Raw genomic sequence first — 16,515 nt, 5'->3', positions numbered from 1 at the left:
GCTATTAGTATATCAATCTGTAAAAAATAATTTTATAATTTTATGATTTGCCAGAAATTCACGAACTCATTGGCAAAATTGCTACATAGGCTTCACGAAACAATGTTAACCCTGAGGCAATTTAAAAAAAGGAATAGATGAATGAAGATATATATATATATATATATATATATATATATATATATATATATATATTATATCTTTATAGGTTAACATTTATACGGTTGATAACAGAAAAACAAATCATATATATTATCACAATTTGCGGAGGAAGATTTTTCTAAATTTTACCACTTTTGATATGGACATTATACCACATTTTATTTTTGATGTGAAATTCACTCACATTACTTCAAAATGCAGGAAAAATGTATAATGTCACCCGGTTTGGTTAGGTGAAGATCGATACGGATAAGCTCAACAAAGTTTACACAGTCTAAAAAAACTATGCAAATAGTGACACGAGGATGTTCGAAAGCACTTGAGATTGAGAGAAGGACGGAATCTAATTATTGTTTTTTGTAGAAATAGTGGTGTTAGAACTGAACAAGAGGAGACTTTGTCTGTTGTCCATGATGAATATTCCTGATTGAAATTGGTGTTGTTATGACAACTATGTGACTGCAATGTCTAAACATAACACAGAGCTTTTTTTATTTTTCTTGGCGGACGGGGGGGGGGGGGTGGTTAGTTGGTATCTTACTATAGAAATACATACTTTTACAATACAATTTCAACGTTAAATTGTTCCTTTCTCCAATCCATATGTACAGCATTTCCAATAAATTCTGAATGTATCTTTAATCTCATACAAAGATCACTAATCTTCCCACGGTGACAACAACAATTAATGTGTAATAATCGAAGGGCAACGTTCACAATAAATTATTATTATTATTATTATTATTATTATTATTATTATTATTATTATTATTATTATTATTATTATTATTATTATTATTGTTATTATTATTATTATTATTATTATTATTATTATTATTATTATTTTTATTATTATTATCATCAATACTAATAATAACAATAATAATAGTGATGATGATGATGATATAGTAATAATAATAATAATAATAATAATGATAATAATAATAATAATAATAATAATAATAATAATAATAATAATAATAATAATAATAATAATAATAATAACAATAATAATAATAACAATAATAATAATAATAATAATAATAATAATAATAATAATAATAATAATAATAATAATAACAATAATAATGTGTATTATATAATGTGGATATGTGTGTATTATGCAATTAATATAATGTACAGATTCGGACGTTGATTAGAAAAAATGATTATCTTTAAACATAATATGTGAAGTGTAAGACCCTATAAGTTTGTTGTGTTATATAATATACATTATGTAGATATTCATCTTTTTGAGACATAGCGTAAGACGTTCCTAAGGTGTGATGAGATAGTGGAGTTATTTAGTATACATCTATAACACTGTATATTCAAAAGGTGTGATATACAATCACGTACTTTAGAAATACCGTCACCCTTTAAGGTTCAAAGCGTTTTAATCGTGCATAATCTCTTTACCAGACCCCCATATCTCGTTAAAAAGTTAATCAAATGATAGAAAAACAAGAAATTAATTACAAAAAAAATAATTAACTAAAACAGTCTATAAAGTACAATAGTCTCCAAAAGCAACTCATCTCATTTTTCAGTTTTTAGTTTTTCATTAAAATTTGTTTTGAGGATTGTCTTTATTTCTCTCTTTTTTCTGTGTTAATCTTTTCGTTTTCCTGTCAGGTACACTGATAGACCAATGTTTTGACAAAATACTATTTCTATTCATCAGCGTCTGAAAAATATAAATAAACCACCTCTTAAGAAATACATACAAGTGCACAGTTATGTAATCTCATGTTTGAGATTTCAAAAAAGTTTAATCAATATTTAGAATAAACCTCATATTATTATGACTAGTATGAATTTAAAGTTATCGTTTTAGTCAGTACACACAATATAAAGGACAAAGCGAGGCGTACATAATTGAGATAATTCGGGAAGTCCTAGGATTGAGAGTTTTTTTTTACCAAGAGGAGAATCATTTAACTTAATCGATATTTAAAGGACTAGTCTTCAGGCCAAAATTTTGAACACGAGTGGTTATAGAGTACGGCAGTTAACTGGTTAATCCGTCGCATTGGTCAACAGGAATGGTTTGGTTTGACATATAATGTCCGAGATACCGCTTTACTCGATAGGATTGCCATAAAGTATTCTTGAACGATCAAAACAAAAATCTACGAATATTGCTGAACAACTGTGGAACCTACCTGTTATTCATTAATTATCCAGATATATATCATAATGAATGCCATAGAAATTTAATGTGAAGCAAACCGCATCTTATTAATGTATTCACAAATCCTACAAAAGTTAGCGACTTTTTCAACAATTTTTCTACATAACAAATCGAAGATCACAGAAAAGACAACCTGTGGGTCTTTGTGGTCTTTGGTCCAACACTTTGCCTCTGGCCTGTAGGTCCTTTGTTAGAGTCCCGTCCCATAGGTAAATTCAAGTCTTTTGAAAAGGCTCTTCACTTACATTCTCTCACCGTACTCAGTTGCAAAACAAAATACATAGACTCTAAAAATCTCTCTGTCGAACAGAAACCAATTGTAATTACGCCCAAAAGGTTTAATGCCTTGACTTACTTGTTAAGCATTGATGTTGTGTGGGGAACCTGTACAAAGTGCGTAGTGCACATTTATTGGATATTGCGCTATATAAATGTTCATCATTGTGACCTACCGCCTCAAATCGGTATTAAGCCGGGATAAACCAAATGCCGAAATGTAAATGTCAAGTTAAAGTGAGAGAGCACAGTATGTTCAGTTAGGACAAAACGTGTCTTCCTGTATAAATCACAATGCAATTATTTTTGCAATGAATGCAAAATCATTAATCTTCTTTGTAACTGTCAGAGGCTACTGCATTAAAATATACAGAGATTTCAAGTTGTTATTCATCGCAGCAATTTTAAAAAATGTATTCCTTAAATAAGAGCAAATTGCGCAATAAAGGTATATGATTTCCTTCCGAATCGATGGATTCAGTTCATGGATATAGTCAATTGTATTCTTCGGTGTTGGTTTCAAATAGGTAATCTACATTTAATACAGTACTTTTAGTTTTGCGGGCCTCCAAGCGTTGTGGTAAGTTTCACGTTGGGGCTAACAACAAGCCATGGAAAAATAGGGATATTGTTGCGTATTCTGTGGTGACATCTGCACTATGCAGCGGAGCATTGTCCTGCATAAAAAAAAAATAACAACAAAAAAAAACAACAAAAATTGATTCCCCCAACCCCCAAGGGACAATTTGTCTTTAGGGTCTATTCCAAGGAAAGACGTGAAGAGCTCATGTATCAGTCGCAATGCAGCGCCACAAAGTTGTAAATTTCACAATACCAAACAGCGAGGCCAGGAGTCTAAGACGATTAATTCTGGGAATGAACCAAAGACCCAACCACTGTGCCACGCTGCAAAAAGATGTGTGCATTTGTAGGTATAGGCTCTGGTGTACTTACGAAAAGCTAGAACCGTAATTCTCCCTGTAGCATTGTGATATCGGTGACATTAAAACATAATCTATTGATGTTGTGCGCTTAGCCGAAAATCTCACAGCCTTCGCCAGCCGGGAATTCCTTTCCAACACACATAACTGTGTGTAGCCTTAAACGTTTATAGTCTGATTGATAGAATTTCTGGCTGGCTTAAAAAAATATAACAAAGAACTGAGTGACGTCAATTTCGTTCTATTTATAGAGCACTAACAAACCTGTTATCTTTTATTTAGGCAAAAAAACGTAGAAGCTTTCCGTGCAAAATTAAATGAAAAGGTTTTCTCAGCTGCACATATTCGTCTTCATCAGTCAATCCTGTCCCTTTAGATTGGAGTACATTTTTCTTAGAAATTAACAATAGTCGTGTTTTATGTAAAAATTATATAGGACTTTTATTGGTCAGTTCATATTGAGATTATATCATGTTGATAAATGTATACATTAAAAAAACATAAAACAATTCATTTACAGTATTATCATATTATCCAAACTGGTCCTTTTCATTTCATGCCATATTAAGCCTAACCTTCAGGCTCAACATTTGCAATACTACCTGAAGTTCATGACATCATTATTTTGGCACTCATTCAGTAAAACATTGCAATGAAACATATATAAAGGCTCAGAAAAAAAAACGAATAGAAAATAATGGTCCAGGTTTCCCTAGTGTGTATAATCTGTATTTACTGGCTGAAGCGTAAATCAATTTAATAAGGAAGGAAAAGAAATGCAAATTCCCATAGATGACACAGGACAGGCGTTAACTGACGTTATGGGGTTCCCCTTGTATCAAACAAATAGTTAAGTAAAAAAACAGATGGATGGCGTTTAACATTTAAGGATTTTTTCAATGTGAAAAAAACTGACAAGGGATTCTTTCGTGGATTAGAAAAATATTTGAAATATTTGAAATTAAATTTAGAATCTTGTAATTTTGTTCTGCGGGCAAATATGGAATAATGCATCCGGAGAAGAATATGTCTTTTATCTCTGTAAGGCCATCTAATCTGTCGTCTAGACGGCGCTAAGTAATTTATTTCATGACCTTACAATGTCTGTTTGTGTCATGTCATACTTAAAAAAAGAACGCTTACGTGTAAAATTGGGTGAACATATCTCCAACAAAAGAACGTTGTCCAACGGATGTTCCCAAGGCTGCGTGAGTTCCCCAATCCTGTACATCATATACACCAACGACTGCAGACCATCCTTTGAAAATTGTTTTATAGTGACGTATGCAGATGATACTGCTATTCCTGGCTTATTAACAGATAAAGTTACCGAAAAGAATTATTTCAAACAAATAAATATATTCACCGATTGGTGTAAACAAAATTAGCTTGAATTAAATGTTGAAAAAACGAAAGAACAGGTGTTTGGTGTAAAAAATAAAGACGACTTAAAGTGTGTGATGATCAGTAAAGATGATGTTGAGTTGACTATTTTAAATATTTAGGATTAACCACTGATAGTTCTCTAAATTTCCCTCAACATATTAATATAATATCTAAGATAGTTGCACAAAGATTATACATCCTAAGGAAATTGAGAACATTTCAAGTAAGGAAGAAAACTATGTTAAGAGTTTATGACTCATTGATTAAAAGTGTAATTGCGTTTGGCTGCACCACATGGTTTGGCGGATGCCGACTTAAAGATAAATCAAAAATTTCAAAATCTATCAAAGAGGCATCAACAATAATAAACCATCCTCTTGATGGAGTCGAAAGAATTCATGGAAAAGCAATAGAAAGGAAAGCATTCTCAATTACCAACAATAAAAAACATATTTTACACCATGAATTTAGTCTTTTACCATCTGGGAGAAGGTTTTGTCAGATTAAATGTAGAACTAACAAGTATAAATCAACGTTCTTTCCATCAGCAATAAAAATTTTGAATATTTTCTATGGTACAGAAAAACCAAGGATTGATTCGTTGACTGATTAACTGATTAATTTATTTAATGTTAGATTAACTGACCAATTCATAATGATGATAATTTTTTGTTGTCGAATTGCCACAATTGTAACAAATTGAAAACGAAATGAATATGTTTATGTTGTGTATATCGCACGTGTGAAAGAAAGAGAGGAAGAGAGAGAGAGAGAGAGAGAGAGAGAGAGAGAGAGAGAATGAGAGAGAGAGCAGATCAGTTGCACAAGGTATGTATCCAGTCCTCTCGAAGACTGGTTTGACACTTCAAAGAATATTAGAAGCAGTAATTTTCACATGACACTATTATTCCCAATAGGCTACAACAGTGCGATTTCCAAAAAAAAGAATTCCAATCTCATTGGAAGTGTAAGATCACTTTTCTGGACGACAGAATACATAACTTGCAAAAATGATCTTCTGGTTTTTGAGTGATAGCATCTTATTTTCTATTCTAATTATATTCTGGTCACAAATAATGATCATCCTTCCTCGCTCTTTTATGTCCCATACTCCTTAGAATCTGCCTAAACTATGCTACTAAAATAGTTATACCTCCTTATGATTCAATATATAACCTATTCATTATTAGTCCTTCAAAAGGATAGTGACCTACACACTTCCAAGGATTTTGGATCTGGAAAATTAGAGGTCTGATGTCACGAGTGTTCTTCCCTATTAACACAATGATTTTGTATTATTAAGCACCAAGCGGTCAACATCATTATTTTTGTGATCTTTTCGATCCTTTAGAAGCCTTTGCCGATTGGATATCCTCCTCTGCTTTTCTTGCTTGGGTCTCGTGCTCTGCTTTGTCTTTGTCTATTTTATCTACGATGTTACTAGCCTGAAGATGGAAACGAATGAATGTAAACATTAAGGAATTGGAGAAAATGTAACATTTGCATATGCAGGAAACTAGGACAAAACGAAAAGACTCATATTTAGTCAAAGGGATAGTTGGTCTCGACCGAGTGTTTGAATTAGACATTTAAATTTGATTGCTACAATTTAGATTAGACGCTGACCTCGCTTCAAATCAATTTTGTCATACTATAAAGCTTAGAGCGTGACAAAAATTCATTGCAACTGGTTGGTTCTTTAATGTTGGTGAGATTATCTTATACCTGCCCCATTCCAACCGGGTCTGGTTCTGATGTAGACAAGTGTTCCAACAACTAAGCCACCGAGAATCGTAGCAATTCACATGGCAATCAAATAAGTAAAAACAACATTTTCAAATGCGGTGCAATGAGCTTGTTGATTTAGAGTAAGAAATTCCAAATGATATCACCAGAATTACAGAGTGATACAATAATGTTACTCTGAGACACATTCGTAGGAATAAAGAAGGAGCGGCAGTACCCCCTCGTATTTACAATATATATAAAAAAGCATCAAGAAACATTCACTGCCCCTTCAATGAATTTTACCATCTCGAACTCAAGAGTCCAGAAATGGCTACTCCGTTCAGAATATTGTTTTTAAAGGGTTTGCCTCAATCTGATATCTGATCTCGCTAAGAGAACAGTAACCGCAATGCTCGTGTTTTGATGACAATTCTGTTGCATCACTGTTAATGCTTCTCCTCCCAGCTCTAAAACCCCAAAACATTTAGTTCTAGGCATGAGATTGTTAGACAAAATGATAGTCATTTTAATCAAGATATTTGAGGACAACTTTAGGGACCAAAAGTTTTATAAAATTGTTCTTTTTTAAAATTCAATACAGGCGCCTTTTTGAAAACTGTTTTGTGTACACCTCTACCATCGACCAGTTAAGAGGATAGAGTAGCTAAATTCTTTTTAAAATGACCTGACGGTAGCTATTTATAAATCTATAAACAATAAATGTAAATATGTTACGGCATCACAAAAACCATGAATGTCCTCTTATAAATTAATCAGTTGAATCAATTCTAGTTTTTGTGCGAAAAAAACCCAAATTAAAACTTATCAAAATTGATTCCATTTTTATTCTTGTATTAATTAATTAATTAATAATAATAATAATGATAATAATAATAACAATAATAATAATAATAATAATAATAATAATAATAATAATAATAATAATAATAATAACAATAATAATAATAATAATAATAATAATAATAATAATAATAATAATAATATAATAATAACAATAATAATAATAATAATAATAATAATAAATAATAATATAATAATAAATAATAATAATAATAATAATAATAATAATAATAATAATAATAATAATAATAATAATAATAATAATAATAATAATAATAATAATAATAATAATATAATAATAATAACGTCTACTTTATTCATCCAAAAAAATGGAAATTCGTTTACAGACGTGGCATGCATAAAAATGTATAAACACAAAGTTGAGAATCTATGGCGACAATGTATATATATATATATATATATATATATATATATATATATATATATATATATATATATATATATATATATATATATATATGCAAATGTACAAACATGTAAAAATATACAACCAAGAACCAATAGCAACACCTTATATATCAATTTAATAAATTGAGATAGGCCATGCCTCTGGCTTTTAGTCCGAACTTCTGAGTGTATATTTAAAAGATAGTATTTATTTTAAATCACAGTTGGGAGTTAAAAATTCGAACACAATGTGGCAAAAATGAATTAAGGTGACGTATGGGTGTTGTCTTTGTTTTTATAGATATAAGGCGACGGCTCCTCATGAAGAACTTGATATATTTGCGAAGGGGGTGATCGCTATCCTTCATAACTTTACCCATTTTACTTTGACAAAATCTCTTGAACAGTTCTTCCACATTGGAAATTGGGTGAGTATAACTCCTGGATTTATCAATTATCCGATCAATTAAAGATGTTGAAATTGTTTAATTTCTACAAACTGTGCTCTCTCTAAAAGAAAGTCTAGAATCCAGGAAATCAAATGGGGATTTATATTCAAATATTTCAGTTTTTCAACATGTAAATGGGGCCGAATCGTGTTGAATGCTGAAGAAAAATCAATAAAAAGAATTCTGCAATATGCTTTTGTTTTATCTGAATGACTGTAAATATTATTCAACAAAAGGTTAATGGCATCATCAACACTTCTATTTGGTTGATATGCAAATTGTAAGGGGTCAGATTGGGGGCAAAACTGGAGATTAATATTTTTCACTACAAGTCGTTCGAAACATTTCATAACAATAGATGTCAGGGCTATAGGTCTGAGATCATTCATACAAGAGACCTTGTCTTTCTTGGGGACAGGGACAATTTTCGATGTTTTCTAAATGAAAATATTGGCAATATTGTAGACAAGACTATGGGATGACAATACAGTGTTCTTCTCAATTTATGGACTTGACTTGTACAGAAAGAGGAAAGAGAAAATACAAATCATATTGACTGATTTTTAAAGAGGTTAAAATTGTTTGATTTTTTAAAAAATTCGGCTAATACTTTATAATTGTTTTTTTAAAAAAATGATCCAATGATTATTATAAGAAAATGAAAAAACAATGATATACTATACTATTGTTCGTGTGGTTAAATTCTGCTGTCTGTTGTTTATCGGTCACTATTTTACATTTAATCAAATATGTTTTCATCGTTTTCGCTGCATAACTTATTTTTAAATACAGAGGAGACCGAGTGATGAAATATGGATTTTACTCACCCATACATGGAATGTTGCAGCCCCGTTGCTAGCTGTTCGAACCTCGTCCAATTCATGATAGTTTATGATCTCTCTGACTCGTTTGGAAGTTCTCTCATCAACGTTAGAAGAATCGAAGTCTTTTACTTTGTGAATTAAGCTTTCTCTTCCAAGACGACCCGTCATTGACTGCACGTACTCCCAATCCTAGATATATGTAGAAATAACAGTGGATGAAAAAAAGCATTGGTAAAAGTGGAAGTAGTACTAATAGATTTAGTAGTAGCATTTGCAGGAATAATAGTAATAATAATAGTACAATTAGTTGTAGTAGTAGTAGCAGTATATTGTTCTAGTAGTAGTAGTAGTAGTAGTAGTAGTAGTAGTAGTAGTAGTAGTAGTAGTAGTAGTAGTAGTAGTACTTTCCTTCTCCTCCTCCTCCTCTAGTAGTAGTAGTAGTAGTAGTAGTAGTAGTAGTAGTAGTAGTAGTAGTAGTAGTAGTAGTAGTGGTGGTGGTGGTGGTAGTAATTGTGGTAGTAGTAGTAGTAAAGTCGTAAAGCAGTAGTAGCAGTAGCTGTAATAGTAGCAGTGGCAGTAGTAGTAGTATTAGTAGTAGCAGTAATAGTAGTAGTAGTAGTAGTAGTAGTAGTAGTAGTAGTAGTAGTAGTAGTAGTAGTAGTAGTAGTAGTAGTATCAGTTGTGTTTGTAAACCAATGTAACAAATAAGAGAACAGGCTCTGGTGTATAATGAAAATCGGAAAAATCATGCATGAAACTGTACAAGACAGAGCAGTAAAAAAAAATACAAGACAGAAACCATCCTTAAAAAATTCGGTCTGCACCTACTGCGGATCGGACCTCAGACCTCCTAAGTTTGGTGGTTGGGGGGGGGGGGGGGGGGGGGATGCTCATTGTACGCTACTTACTGTTTTGTGTGACAATGTTTCATATACACCTGATTAATATTTTCATCTTACACTAATGTTTGCTCTCTAATATCTAGCTTTGTTATATAATAAGCAAACGAGTTGCTGCTCATAGAAATACGAGATGTCGTATTTGAGGTATCAGCTGGGGTTTTTTAGGCATGGTTTATTGTTCCATACAATTGGCCATTTCTTTTTTCTTGTTATTTTGCTGGTACCTCAAACTTCTAGATTTGCGGCTATGTTCTTGTGGTAAGTGTTATTGTTGGCTAGTTTGTAAAGCGCTTTCAGTATGCTTAGTGGATATTGCTATAAAAAAAGCTGAAGTTGTTTATATATATATTATATATATATATATATATATATATATATATATATATATATATATATATATATATATATATATACTAGTAGAAAGCCCGCAATTTCGCGGGGAAAGAACTATTTTCATTCGATACGGTACTCACCATCATTTAATGAGGGCAGATTGGTAAACAACGTTGTCTGTGTAATTTGGTATATCTTCGGTTGATTTTTCTGTGTGGCCCAATAATATATTTAATAATATATTCCCTCAACTAACCCCAAGAAAAAATTAAACCTAGTACCTTTAATTAACCCCAATAGGAAAAACAAACACCCTAGCACTTTAATAATACTTATGACTAACCCTAATAGGAAAAAAAATCATCTGATCTCGAGCTAACCCTAATAGAAAAAAAATCATGACAAATTGAATAAATAAACGCCTGACAAAAGATCAAAGGTGAAAATACAAATTTAAAGAATACTGGGGATGTAGGAGCTTTCGGAATGTCTCCCCTTTACTTAACTTATGGAAAAACAAACACCCTAGCACCTTTAATAACACTTATGACTAACCTCTCGAGCTAACCCTAATAGAAAAAAAACTCTCGGACTGCTTTGCACTACCTTTCAATACTTAACAAATCACAATGGCGGCCGAAAATCAAAACAATGGTCAAATAAGGAAATGTTAAACTTTCACAAATCTATCAAAGTTTGTTCTAGAGTTTTAAAAATACTTCTATATAATGACAAACTGAATAAATAAATGCCTGACAAAATATCAACGGTGAAAATACAAATTTAAAGAATACTGGGGATGTAGGAGCTTTCGGAATGTCTCCCCTTTACTTAATTTATGGAAAAACAAACACCCTAGAACCTTTAATAACACTTATGACTAACCTCTCGAGCTAACCCTAATCCTTTCTTAACTTATGACTAACCTCTCGAGCTAACCCTAATAGAAAAAAACAACTCTCGGACTGCAGGTTGTTCTAGAGTTTGAAAAATACTTCTATATAATGACTAACTGAATAAATAAATGCCTGACAAAATATCAACAGTGAAAATACAAATTTAAAGAATACTGGGGATGTAGGAGCTTTCGGAATGTCTCCCCTTTACTTAACTTATGGAAAAACAAACACCCTAGCACCTTTAATAACACTTATGACTAACCTCTCGAGCTAACCCTAATAGTAAAAAAGAATCAAAATGGCCACTGAAATCCGCTAAATCAACAACACAACGGAAGTAACAATAATACTTGATGTCATAAATAGATGACGCAAATTGACAACTTTTTACAGTGACAAAATTAGTTGATTTTGGTAGTCAAGTGTCGTCGTTGGTACATATTTTATGATATCTGTTTGACTCAACGAACATTCAAACTGACTTTAAATTATAAAAGGAAATCAAGTTATCTGTTTATCTATCTGTAAAAAATACATTTCTAATTTTCAAATCTTTCAGTAGAGTTGTGCGCCGTGTCAATTTTTTTATTTACTCAAATAAGCACAATGTTCTCCACAATGCTATATTTTTTAAAGAAAGGATATATATATATATATATATATATATATATATATATATATATTTATATATATATATATATATATATATATATATTTATATAATATATATATATATTCACATATACATACCCGTAAAGTTGACTCATCGTGCCCAAGAAGCATGTATGTTGCAGCCATGACATCATGTACACAGGCTGGTGGACGGTGATACGTATGGAGTTCAGATATCGTTGATTGATCCATCTGATGAATTCGAGTCAGATTGTTTCAAGTCGTTAAACAGTTTTTGAAAAGTTGGTTTTTTTCAGTAAACATCTGAGTATTGTAAAACATGCATAAACAAACAAAAGAAAAAAATGCGTTAATATATAGCTTTTGTTTAATCTTGCCTTACCTATAGCTTAGGCGCAATAATTGTTGTACAAAGTACAGGTTTCCTAGGAGTGTGTAAAACAATTATAAAATAGTTTACGGAGAAACAGACAGAACAACTTAGCACAGGATGTTGGCGAAAATAAAGAGAGATAGTTCTAGTTTTGTTTAACGCAAACCAGAACTCGAAAAATCACTTAATATTTTAAACAATTAAATAAATACACACATCTTTTATGGATTTCAACGTGTCCTCCATTTTGTGAGACCAGTACTTTGATGCGTTGCTCAAGTTCTCTCCAAGTGTTTTCGAGCATTTCTTTGCTGACTGATTCAAACTGCCGTCAATAAATGTGGCAACATAACAAAAAAGACTTTAATGATTTCTTTATGAACAGAAACAAATTTCATGATATATTTATTAGTTTCAGAATAAATACAATTTGCTATTGGTCCCAGACTTTTAGGACAACCTGAATATTCATTCATAATGCAACTGTTCGAGCATTTAATTCATATTCCTATGAATACATGTCATATTCTTAGAGTAGCAAACAACTGCTATTGTCTCTTTCGCGCTATAGAAACATGGATAAAATCCGGCTCCATGGTTCTAAATACTTTGAAGAACTACTTTCAGTTTTAGAATAAACACGGCTACGTCAAATTTATTAAAGAGAAAAAAAAACTGCTCTTTTTCAAATATTTGAAAAGATTATCAATATCTTACTGCTAGTATATCGTGGCTATACTGATTTAGTTCCCTCAAATGTGCTATTTTAGCCTTGGCAGCCTCAATATGAGATGACAGTTGTCCAGCGTATGGAGATGCCTCAGCTTCGTCGATGCTTCTTTCAAGAACCCCAACATGGCTCCTTCGAATAGCGTCTTTTAGATCTGGTTTGCAACGAAATAATCTGATCTAGTCAAACAAGTGCAATAATTTGAGTCGTTAAGGCGAATTAAATTTATAAATACTTAAAACGAAATACTTAAATTGTTTAAAAACACGATCTAATTAAAAGACATTTGTCTGCGCATCTATGTGGTCTAGTGGTATGACACTCACATTCTGATTGGAAGGTCTTGAGTTCAAGTCCCGCTCTGAACGGCGCAAAGTTGAGTCCTTGGTAAAGGGTCATTACTCATATTCTCTAACCAAACTCAGGTGTAAATGAGTACTTGGCCATTACCAGCATTTACTGTGTCCGTAAAATAATTATATCGCCTAGATAGAGAGCCCTTGTAAAGTGCTTTGAGCACGTTTAGTGGATATTGCGCAATGTGGAAGTTAAAGACTTATGATAGACGTGCACGTTTTTTTAGTGAGAAAAGTACCAAACTCTAGAATACGATCTTCTTAGTGATACGACCATCAGTATTTATGCCTATAGTAAGGAATATCTAGTCATTTTGTTTTACAAATCATTACAGATCCCTACTTCTGGACTGTACTGATCAGATTTGCTTTTTTCAATGGATAAATAAAAAGTGGCCGAGGACTTTTATAGAAGGGCCAGGCCAACAGTGGAAGCTAATTATATATATACACTATAGTTCCTAAGTGCGCATTTGTTATTTCATAATGAATGAATGAATGAATTAATTAATTGCGCGCCTTCTATAAATATCTATTGTTCTATTTTAATTTGTGTTTCCTTATAAAGGATCATAATATTTCCTACACATCAATATTTTGGTTTATTCATCTTAACAACGCTACTACCACATTATCTCATTCGTCTATAGTGTTTCAATCATCCTGTTTTGTTGATTAAGGCGAAACCCAAAACGTCCATTTTATCTGTTTTCGTATATATCAAAGTGAAGCTTACATTCAATTTCACATTTTTATTTAACCCTTCGAGCTTCGAGCAACACCATTTACATTTTGTTATTTCACAAAATCTTTTCGATCTGAAATCAGCCCTTTCATAGGTTGCTGATTTTAATTAGTGTTTAGGTCATATTTGAAGACTTGAATTGAGGTGAGCACCAGTAACGAAAAAAATACGTATAACACTATAATATTATTATTAGCATAAATTGGGACAAATATAACCTTTTCTTAGTTTGAGAAAGTACAGTCTCTCATTAGCCTTGGTTAAATCACCACAGTCCTCCAGGCGGTGTCTTTCAAATCTGTCTTTTGCTTTTTCCAACTCTTCGATGTCAGATCCCTGTGTCGCATTAATAAGGTTGTTTCGTAAACGTCTCTGAGGGCGAGATAAAATGATGAATCATAATAAAGAGATCCAATGATGAATATTCATGAAATAAATACAAACAATTACGACCAAGATGAAAACAAAAGGTGTTGGTATACTAAGCAAAGGGCAATGTTTGCTCAACATATATCAATCTCATGTTATTAATTTTTCGTATAGCTATGATAAAAGACTATCTGAGTAGTCTTCGGTTCATAAATACATCATCATCATCATCATCATCATCATCATCATCATCATCATCATCGTCATCATCATCAGCATCATCATCAATATCAACAACCACAACAATAAATAACAATCATCATCATAATCAATATCAACATCAACATAATGATCATCATCATGATCATCATCATCATCATGATCATCATCATGATCATCATCATCATCATCATCCTCATCATCGTCATCATCAACATCATCATCATCATCATCATCATCATCATCATCATCATCATCATCATCATCATCATCATCATGATCACCAGAATCTCTTTCGCGTCATATTAATAACAGGCCTGATGCATTGTGCATTTGGCATAATTTTGATGACATTTCTGAACGCTTCTAAATATGTTTGAATTATAAGAGACCCTAGCATATTGTATTATCAAATATTCTACTTTTAAAACGTTTTGTGCATAAATCTAATAATTATATCGAATTTGGACATAATGTTCTATCTAATCAAATACAGTTTTTGAGTTCATGCTAATGAGGTTAAATTATATAATCTATCCACAAAGCAAAACTACTTCAATGGCAATATTATTGACAATTTATAGTGTTTTCATTCAATTATATCGGCTACATACGTGTAAAAATACCTATCCTAGTATAATGTATATCAGCTTTATGTGAAATGAATGCTGTAATAACATCACAGGGGTCATGGAATAGTTGGTAAGAGCACACACCATAATGATGGAAATCATAACCATTACAACTTCATGCTCAGCTTGAAACAATTCCCGTCATGATCTCGATACTATAAGTACCAATGTAACGTAATAATATAAAAGCCAAGGACCGAAACACTAGCTTAAATCAAACAGATTTTACTGCTACAAAACAGTTACTCTTAACATTGGAATAGTAGAGAGCCTCTCCATGTTTACCTTAATTCTTACTACATTAAAAAAACTGTTTTCAAAGAGTTTGTACCCGAAACGAATATTGTCTGTACTGTTCCTATCCAAAGTCTTTCTTTTTTTTTTTACCTAACCATTAGTACTCTAACATTCTAGGTTTAAAAAAAAATAATTAATTACATTGTATCCTTTGTCCGTGGCCTCTTTGTGTACATCTCCATTGACAGACCCATTATAACTGCTGTCGGCCTTCACATACTTGGACTGTGCTCCTGTCCCCTTTCTTTGACCAGTTCTTGCATTGTTGATATTGCTATTGTTGTTGTTGTTGTTGTTTTTGTTGTTGTTTACGCTGTTTGCTTTGTTTGGAGACGTCTTCGTTGATCCACCTTTCTGTGATTGGCTTGCCTGTCATTTATTTGAAACGAAATTATGCAAGAATTTCAAAATTACATATATTGCTGAAAGGTTACGCGCTGTGATCTCTTAACATTTCTATATAAACTAGATAGCTGCAAATTTATGTTCTTGTAAATGCATCATCTTTCGAACATAATAAAAGGCCAACACATATAATATATCATTTGACCTATCTATATAGCCTCTATACGTTATAAAATTGGCATGAATAAGACGCTGATAAGCAATATTTAAGTCATATGTATCCCAATTATGACATGTATATGTTGTCATAAAAAGAATGAATGTCATTTGGTGACCTATAGAATGATAATCAATATTGTGTAATTTCAGTGATTCATCTTCATTTAATTTAAAGTTTAAATTTCATCCCGACGTAATATCGTTTTGATACGGTTTGTCTTTTGTGTGAATGAG

General features: G+C 31.9%; 1 protein-coding gene across 2 annotated transcripts in view; it reads right to left on the bottom strand.

Annotated features, from left to right (window-relative positions):
- Positions 1 to 3,988: 3,988 nt before the first annotated feature.
- LOC144965426 (uncharacterized) overlaps positions 3,989 to 16,515 on the bottom strand; it is a 32,188-nt gene continuing 19,661 nt past the window's right edge. For both annotated transcript variants that reach the window (XM_078900764.1, XM_078900763.1), the window contains 6 exons: positions 15,859 to 16,086; positions 14,419 to 14,572; positions 13,087 to 13,253; positions 12,114 to 12,227; positions 9,233 to 9,418; positions 3,989 to 6,404 (listed from right to left, as the gene is read on the bottom strand). In XM_078900764.1, the coding sequence (XP_078756890.1) occupies positions 6,282 to 6,404; positions 9,233 to 9,418; positions 12,114 to 12,227; positions 13,087 to 13,253; positions 14,419 to 14,572; positions 15,859 to 16,086 (972 nt within the window). In that variant the 3' untranslated portion in view covers positions 3,989 to 6,281. The remainder of the gene's footprint in view (positions 6,405 to 9,232; positions 9,419 to 12,113; positions 12,228 to 13,086; positions 13,254 to 14,418; positions 14,573 to 15,858; positions 16,087 to 16,515) is intronic.

Source organism: Berghia stephanieae, chromosome 2 (assembly GCF_034508935.2).
Source record: "Berghia stephanieae isolate SIO BIC M18660-M18661 chromosome 2, UCSD_Bste_1.3, whole genome shotgun sequence".
Taxonomy (NCBI): Eukaryota; Metazoa; Mollusca; class Gastropoda; order Nudibranchia; family Aeolidiidae; genus Berghia; species Berghia stephanieae.
The sequence above is the reverse complement of the archived record's forward strand: the minus strand, read 5'-3'. Positions and strand labels throughout refer to the sequence as shown.